This window comes from Octodon degus, unplaced genomic scaffold (assembly GCF_000260255.1).
Source record: "Octodon degus isolate 3935 unplaced genomic scaffold, OctDeg1.0 scaffold00062, whole genome shotgun sequence".
In the NCBI taxonomy this organism is placed as follows: domain Eukaryota; kingdom Metazoa; phylum Chordata; class Mammalia; order Rodentia; family Octodontidae; genus Octodon; species Octodon degus.
The window spans coordinates 9,505,177-9,514,194 of NW_004524638.1; the positions used below are offsets into that span (position 1 = coordinate 9,505,177).

General features: G+C 44.4%; 1 protein-coding gene across 1 annotated transcript in view; it reads left to right on the top strand.

The window, feature by feature from the left end:
• Positions 1-8,254, top strand: part of Atad2 (ATPase family, AAA domain containing 2) — a 74,274-nt gene extending 66,020 nt beyond the window's left edge. Inside the window, exons 24-27 of the mRNA XM_023718815.1 lie at positions 316-708; positions 2,855-2,988; positions 6,505-6,633; positions 7,636-8,254. Of these exons, the coding sequence (XP_023574583.1) occupies positions 316-708; positions 2,855-2,988; positions 6,505-6,633; positions 7,636-7,680 (701 nt within the window). The 3' untranslated portion in view covers positions 7,681-8,254. The remainder of the gene's footprint in view (positions 1-315; positions 709-2,854; positions 2,989-6,504; positions 6,634-7,635) is intronic.
• The last annotated feature ends 764 nt before the right edge of the window (positions 8,255-9,018 follow it).

Genomic DNA, 9,018 nt, shown 5'->3' on the forward strand with positions numbered 1-9,018 from the left:
ATAGGCTGCTTTATGAGCTTAGTATCCTCAGATTCTCACGGTATTCTGTTTTTCTTTCTATAATCCCACCATAGAAAAATACTGTGGGGCCGTAGAAATAGCTCAGTGGTCTAAAGTGCCTGCTTAGGCAAGCGCCAGGACCGCAATTCGATCCTTGGCACCACATGCCATACCAGCCCTGCACTCAGGCCGCAGGAAAAAGAAAAGAAAAATACTGTGATTCTTCAAACTATTGTCTTATGTCTCCAGCTTTTCTTTATTCTTAGCATTTAGAAAGTCATAGAGTGATTTTTTTTTTTTTCTTACTCCTTGAAGCTCAGTTGAAAAGAAAAAACCGCAAAAGGTCCAAGTGGCATTTAGGCACCATAACAAAGAGGAGGAAGATTTCACAGGCAAAGGAGAATTGCCAGAACACAGCAGAGGGTAAGATGGAAAGCGATACTGAGGAAACTCGAGACACGAGCGTGGACCAGAATGAGAATGGAAACACGGGAGAGTCTTCACTAGAAGAAAATGAGAAGGACCAGCTTGCCCCTGAGAGCAAAACCACACTGGGAAATCATAGCTCTGGGACTCGGAGTACTGAGAGGGAGCTGGACTCCAAGACGGCTGCGGCATGTGTGGAGTGGAGAAAAGAGAAGGTTGTTTGCGATGGAGATGTTTCCAGCTCTCGGGCAGTTGGTACTTTCGATAAAAATGAAGCAGAAGGTGAGTCTCAGCTACAAGGCATGTATCATGGAGCAGCTTATGGCTGTTTGCTTAGTCTTCAGAGTCTAGATGTACGCTCACTTCAAAAATAATACTTTTAGTTAGCTGTGAAGTAGTAAATCACTATTTTTGTTTTTTTGTCTTTTTGAGACGGTCTCGCTATGCAATTCAGGCTACCCTTGAGCTCACTTCGTAGCCCAGACGGTCTGGAATTCACTGTGATCCTCTTGCCTCAAGCTGGACTCTAGGCATGCACCGCTTTGCCTGGCCTGGTCACTGTTCTCTTAATGACACTTGGCATTGGCCAGACCTCTGGCGTTAGGTCCCCAGGTCACTTGGGCAAGGTACTTAGCCTGGTAGCCTGCTTACTCATTCATCTGCAAAAGTAGGGGCGATAGGTGCTGGGCAGCAAGAAGGATGAAATGGAAAGAACCCATGGAAAGCATGAAGCCCAGGGCCTAGGTCTCAGCTTTAAAGCCCAGGCAGGCTCCTCTCATTTTTAAGCTAAGTGGTTTTAGGCAGTGATTGCTGAGTGATACAGCTCCCAGCCACCCCGTCCCTCTATCCCTCCTTGCAATCAGCTCAGGAGGGTCCTTATTTACTCTTGTGGTCACAGTTGTATTTGTTTGGATCTTCTTGAGCCTTTGGCAGTAGATCTGTTTGGATTTGGAGGGGCTGAGGTGTAACCTCAGTTGTACAGCGCTTGCCTAGTATGCTGGAAGACTGTAAACAGTGCTGCCCCACAGCAAGGCTTGTGTGGATTTTGAGAAAGTATACCATTATTTAGTCGTACAAAAGATTGATAGTAGGGTCCAGAATGTATCGTAGAAAGGTATTGAGCTCAGATGTGAATAGTCATGGAAACAGTTGACTAGGTTGTGCTCTTTCTACTGTTGAGTGCTGGACGGGTGTGGTGTTGCATGGCTGGAATCCCAGCACTTGGAAGCTGAGGCAGGAGGACTGCTGTGAATTCAAGGCTATCCTGAGCTACATAGTAAGTTCAGGACCAACTTGAATTATATAGCAATACTGTCACAAAATTATATTTTGTGGTGTTAGGGATCAAACACATTCAGTATGTAGATTAAGAAAGGTCTCTACCAACTGATCTACTTTCTCAACCCTAACATAGCTACTTTAACTATTAATCTTAGGGGCCAAGGAGATGGCTCAGTAAGAATAAGCGCTTGCCTGGCAAGCACAGGGTCCTGAGTTCAATCCCCAGTTCTGCAAAATAAATAAATATCTTCTGGAGACTGGGTGTGGTGGCGTATGCCTGTAGTCCCAGCCCTTGGGAGGCTGAAAACAGGATCACTACGAGTCCGATAGTGAAATGCACTTAAAAAATGTGAAAAATATTAATCTTCTGGCAGCTTAATGGGTGTTATTTGGAATCTGAATTCTTCAATTTTTCTTAAATCATCTTTTTTTGTCATGAGGTTACTATTAATAGGGACAGTGAATAGACATCAAGAGGTTCTTGTCCTGGCTCTTAGGACAACTGGATGCATGATCTTACAGAGTCTCTTTGTGTTACTTCATTTTTCTTATTTATGACTCAATAAGTTTCCTAGACCAAGTTGCATTCTGTGAACAAGTATCAGTGAACTTGTTCTTTGAAAGGCTAGGCAGGGGGCGTGTGGCCTATGTCACAAATACTCTGCCCTGCTGGGGGGAGTGGATGTAGCTGTATGACTGTATGATCATTGACTTCGTTGTGGTGGGCTAGGGTTTGCCCTCTGGTGGGAGTTTACAGCCCTTGCTTCGGCTATGTCTCCAGGCCTTTTTTGACATGGTCTTACTGAGTTGCCCAGGCTGTTTGAATTTCGGGTCCTCCTGCCTCAGCTTCCCAGCGCACCTAGGTTGCAGGCATGTCCCACCACACCTAACTCCTTATGTTAGATTTGAGTGTCAGTGTCATAATCTGACAACAGAGTTAATAAGCAGAACTGTGAACTTCCAGTAAATTTATTTTCCTGGAAACAGGGTCTGGCAGGCTTCAGACTTCCAACACTCTCCTGCCCAGCCTCCCAGTTCAGGACTTGCAGAGTGTGCCACCACACCTGGCTGGCTGTTATTTTTGATTTGAATAATACATATCTTGCACATCATTTTTGTGAACCATCATAATTATTTTTCATTTTAGAAACATGCATTCTGCGAATGACTCGAGCCAGACACTCCCAGGTCGAGCAGCAGCAGCTCATCAGCGTGGAGAAGGCGTTGGCGATTCTTTCTCAGCCTACTCCCTCACTCGTGGTGGACACCGAGCGACTCAATGTATGTGGCTGAAATCCTGGTGCCCTCCCTCGCACGCCAGTACTCTGCAGACACTAGACAGCAGCAGCAGCAGCAGCCGGCCGGCCGGCAGTGTGGGAGCTGGATGAGAAACCAGAGCTTTCCTCCTGTGCACTTCCTCTGCTCCCCTGCCCTGTCCCTGTCATAGGCTAGGAATTCCGTCTGAGGCTGTGTAGCATGCCGACTGGAGCAGGAGTCATTGATCCATAGACCTGGTGTAGCATTTGCCAGAGCCACGTTATCTGTACAGATAAGAGCGCAGTGCATTAGCAGGATGTCCTCTTAGGTACGGTGACCCTGCCCGGGCACCCTGTTCTGAGTGATCAGATCTGCTGTGGTGACAGCATGACACCCGTACTGAGGAGGAGAAAACCGTGGTATGACTGGAGCTGTCCTCAAAAAAAAAATTACTGTCAACAGTCCCTTTAGAAACTGCAGCACTGGGGGCTGGTGAGATGGCTCAGTGGTCTAAAGCACCTACTTAGAACAAACTTAGCAAAGCCCAGGGACCTCGGTTCAATCCCCCAGCACCACATGCCAGCCTGAGCTGGCCACACACACACACACACACACACACACACACAAATAAATAAAATTTAAAAAAAAAGTTAAAAAAAAAAAAAGAAACTGCAGCACTGAATACCCTTAGAACTCTCAGGATATGCAGATGGGCTTTGTGTGGTTTACTGCAGTCCTGAGTGATTGTAGTGACGCTTCCAGCTCTGCTGCACTTGGGGCACAGGTGTTTCACACAGTCAGTGCCAAGCCACCATCACTGACACTTCCTGCACCAGTACTTAGCCCACCAGAGCATTCTGCAGGATGTCAGGACCCCCCCATGTGTGGAGGTGGTGCTTGGAGATAACTAACCTGTTGATTTATCGTTTTTGATGTCGGGATTTATTTATTGGTTGGTTGGTTGGTTGGTTGGGTGTTTTGAAACAGGGTCTTTTTTTGCGGTACCAGGGATTGAACTTGGAACATTGTGCTCCTCAGGCTATCTGCCCAGGCCATAGAAACAGGGTCTTGTTGTGCAGTTCAGCTGGCTTTGAACTCACTGTGTAATCTAGTCTGGACTCAAGCTTGTGTTGATCCTCCTGCCTCAGCCTCTAAAGTGCTGGGATTGTAGGCATAAGCTGCTATACCCAACTTACTTTATAGTTTTTAACACACTTACCTAATTCATTGTTCTCATACTTTTTGTTGTTGTTGTTCTTTTGGGGGAAAACCCAAGACTTTCCTCCTTCTGAGTTACATCCACAGCTTTTTTTTGAGTTTGAGTCTAGGTTCAAACTTAGCAGTCTTCCTGCCTCAGCCTCCCAGAGTGCTGGAATTACTGCCATGTGCCACCACTACCATCCTTCTGTACCTGATTTTTCTGTCTATGATTTAGCATTTCAGTTTGTTTTTACTTGATTGCAATGGCTCATCCTAGTAGGGCAATGCTTAGAAAAACTGTAATGCCCCTTACCATTTCAATCTTGAGGGGAAAACGCCAGGGTGGGAAATTCTAAAAACAAAACAAACTCCAAAACACTGAAGTGGTAAAGTAGTTCACCGTTATATGCTGTTAGTACTGTTCTTAGTTTCACATAATTGAGTTAGTTATACACTTAAACTGCCATGAATTACACAGCCAAAGTTACTTTTTCCTCCATGCTAATTTGATGGTACTTTTAAATTTGTCTATAGAGATTTTGGGGGTGAGGGGGATGGTTTGAGACTGGGTCTTGCTACCGTGTGTACCACATTTGCCTGAGAATAAGGCCAGGTCTTATATTAATGTTCGTTCCAAAAGACACAATAGTGTTTATTTTCTGGGGATGTCTTATATTTTTCCATGTACAAAAATTGACATTAAAAAAAAAGCCATTGTGTAGGGGCTGGGGAGATGGTTCAGTGGAATAAGCACTTCCCTGGCAAGCACAAGGACCTGAGTTCAATCCCCATTCCACCAAAAAAGAAAAGAAAAAAAATGTCATTTAAAGGCTGGTGCGATAGCTCAGTGGACTAAGCTAAGCACCTGCTCAGGCAGGGGCAGGGACCAGGTTTGTTCCCTAGCACTACATGCTGCACTGGCCCCGCCCCCAGGTTCTCTGAGCCAGCCAGAGTCCAGGCATGGTGGCTGGCGCTCATATAACCTCAGCACTGGGGATGCTGAAAACAGGAGGATCACTCCTGCAAGTGTGACACCCTGTGCCAAAACACATTTAAAAAAAAGAAAAATCAACATTTATTCCAAAAGAGTCATATCTTCTTTATCATAACTCTGAACCCTGGATTGTGGCCTGAATGTCTTGCGGCCCATCTCCTGTGGAAGCGTTGTCCTCCATCCCTTGTGGCCAGCAACCAAGCTCGCCTCAAATGAGCCCTTCCTGTCTGTGCAGCCTGCTCTCAATGCAGCTGTCAGCAACCTATTTCGCCCAAGGCACGACCTGGTGCAGGCTGGCTTCACAAAGTTTCCATTAAATCAGTGTTCACTGAAGACTTAGGAGACAGGCGTGGCAACAAAAGTGGGACAGTTAAGAATGAAGGTCCAGGGGCTGGTAAGATGGCTCAGTGGTCTAAAGCACCTACTTAGAACAAGCTCAGCAAAGCACAGGGACTGCGGTTCAATCCCCCAGCACCACATGCCAGCCAGCTGCGCCCCCTGTTGGGCTGAGCTGGCCACACACACATAAATAAATTAAAAAAAAAAAAGAAAAGAAAACTTTTAAAAAAAAAAAGAATGAAGGTCCACATGACAGCAATGAAAATTACAGACACCAGAACTCAGAAAACCTTTCTCACATTAGTGCATTAAGTACATCTGTACAGCACACATGTTGGGCCGTGAGGATCCGTACTGGACACAGCCACGTTCGTTATCAAGTACGCACAGCATTTGAGGGTCTGCTCCAGTAGGTACTTCGGCAGGAAGGCTCAAGTTCATCTGTGTATGTACTTACATCTTGTCCAGAAGTGCCCATTTGGGTATTTGTAAATACCTAGTTATTTATTTAAATACTAATGTCATTTTATTATTTTATAATTAAGTATGTCATGTGTTTACTGCAAGCATCTGAGCAAACATGCTAAGGTCTATTTTCTAGTCAGGTCTTTGGGAGAATACGGTACTGAGGCTGGCCTCGCCAGAGATCATGCTTCAGCCTCCCTGCTGCTGCTAGGATTGTAGGAGCGCACCTCCGTTCCCGGCAGCTGTCAGCAGAGCTTTAGGGCTGGAATTGAAAATGGCAGAGTCCTTCGCGGTAGTTTTTAAGGCTAGGCATTGCCAGGAGCACCACATAATGGTAATGTTCCACTCATATGTCAGTTGCTGGCCAGTACTATAAACGAGTTTGCTCAGAGCACCATGACAACAAATGCCCAGAGCGCCCTGTGCCGTCGGTGCCTGGTCTGCCCTCTTCCTGGCTTAGATACTAAAACTGTCGTGACTTTACAGTCTGCTCTTCTCGAGGAATTTGCCTCATGTTCACAAACACTCGTGTTTTCCTTTAGAATCTTCTGAAGACTGTTGTTAGCAAAAGTGAAGGCTACAATGTATTTCAGCTGGAAAACTTGTATGCAGTAATCAGCCAGTGTATTTATCAGCATCGCAAGGACTATGACAAAACTGCGCTTATCCAGGTACACCTTTGGTGATGGCTTTAACGAGGATACACAACTCCTTTTCAGATGGGTTTTTGAGGCAGGGTCTTCTGTGTAGTTTTAGTCAGGAATGAATTCACTGTATGGTCTAGGCTGGCTTCAAACTTACAGAAATGCTCCTGCCTCAGTACCAAGTGCTGGGATTACAGGTTGTGTGTCACCAACCCATCTTTGGATAGGTTTTTTGTTCTGTTTTTTTGGTTTTTTTGTTTTTTGTTTTTTGTTTTTTTTTTTCTTTTCTTTTCAAAGTTTTATTGATAAACATATAGCAATGAGACAGTTTCAAATCAAATCGAAAGTACAGTTTCAACAAATAATACACTGCATACATTCTTCTCAGTGGTTAATTGCTGTACAAGATGCAGACTTGTGATCCTACTTACAAACACCATTAGAAAAAATCATTCTATTCATTAAGAGAATGCAACTATTGTTTTTTGGTATTTTTGAGACAAGTTTTGGCTATGCGTTCCAGGCTGGCCTCAAAGCAATCCTTGCCTCAAACTCCCGAGTGGTAGGGTTACAGGCATGTGCCACCATACCTGGCCTCAGATAGATTTTTAAAGACAGACCTACCTGTCCTTAGTCTTATTTTATAGACATTAAAATGCTAATTTTTGAAATAGAGGGGCCGGGGAGATGGCTCAGTGGAATAAGCACTTGCCTGGTAAGCACAGGGGCCTGAGTTCAATCCCCGGTTCTGCAAAAAGAGAAGTAGATACTGGACGATACATACATACTGTCCTGTCTGTAAGATGGAAAATGGGACCTGCCCTGTGCCCACTACCCCTGTGCCCACTAGTGGGTAATATAGTCCCATCAGTTAAAGTCTGTTAGTCTTGCAAGAGCTAGTTTTTATTTTTATTTATATATAGATATACAGATATACCTATTCTTAAGGGTACTTATTGGGGGAAAAATAGAATTATTTCTTTATTTGTATTAAAACTTACTCTGTTTTTCTTCCTACCCTTTATACAGAAAATGGAGCAAGAAGTAGAAAACTTCAGTTGTTCCAGATCATGATGTCACTGCCTCAAGTGTTTTTATATGCAGTTTCTATTTAATTTACTTTTGATGTGTCCACAGAGTAATTGAAGCAAAATGAAGTCTCACATCTTAAAGGAAAAGATTAAAACAGGAAGCTGTCTTTAAATTCTCCTGACCATTATGTACATGTGTAAGATAGCTGACAATATGGTAAGCTGGTCCAAACAAGGAGTTTAGCCAGCTCCTAATAAAGTTATTCTGTTAAGTGATGCTTCCGGCACTTAGGAGTGAATTAGAGAGCCTGCCTGGCAGGCTCGAGGTCCTGTGTTGGATTCCTTGTACCAAAAGAAAACAAATAATTCGCAACACTTCGCCCGCGAAGCACTTTCACTCTCCCGCGCTCCTGCGCCTTGGCTGTGTGCGGCCAGCGGCCGTGTCCCACCACGTGGCCTGCCTGGCGCTCGCCTCTGCCTCCAGCTCCCCTCGCCCAGCGGAGCCAGAGCCAGGTCACAGGTGGTGGGGGCTGCAGCGCATTCTCTATTTGAGTACCAAAATTGAGGGGTTTTAAGTAAAGACTTTGTAATTCTAATATGGTTTAATAAAGATTTTAAAAATTTTGTGGCCTTTATAATTATCTATAAAATGAATGTGTGACTGTCTTGCTAAGGATCTTCAATAGCACACAGTTTTTGTATTTGAAGTATTTATATCCTTCTATAATTGTGTGTAGGTTATTCTACAGATACCTTTTATATAAAAATATAAAATGTATTACCAATACCAAAAATACATTTCTTAAAGCTAAAATCATCGCCTGCACATGTGACTCTTGGGGATGGGGGACAGACATTTAGTTTGTAAAGTAGCTTCCGTTGGAAACCGTATTTGCACAGAGTGGGCACCAGCGGCCGCAAGCACGGGCTCGGGGGCTTCTGGCGGCACTGCTGCCGCCGCCGCTGGGCACAGAGCCAGGCTGGGAGTGCAGCGCGTGGGCCAGCCAGGCTGCTGCTCCCCAGCCCAGGTCCAGGTTCAGGCAGCTGCCTTTGTCACTGATTTATCAGCTGGCTATTTAAAGCTTTTTCTAAAGTCCAGTAATTGGAAAGCTTAGTAGGTATTCTCACATAATCCATAATGAAATGTCAGTTGCTAAGATCATTTAAGTATGTGCATATTGGTGGACAAATATATTCATGCTAATTTTTGTTGTGCTTTATCATAACATTTCAGATACCTCTTAGGATTTCGTTTTGTGCACTGGTTTTGTAATTTGAAAGTACAAATCTCTCAAATTTTTGCAAAACAAATATAAAAACTGTTCTTTCACATTATTGTGTGTAATTTAAGATGCTGTTGAAGGGCCAGCCAAATAGCTGA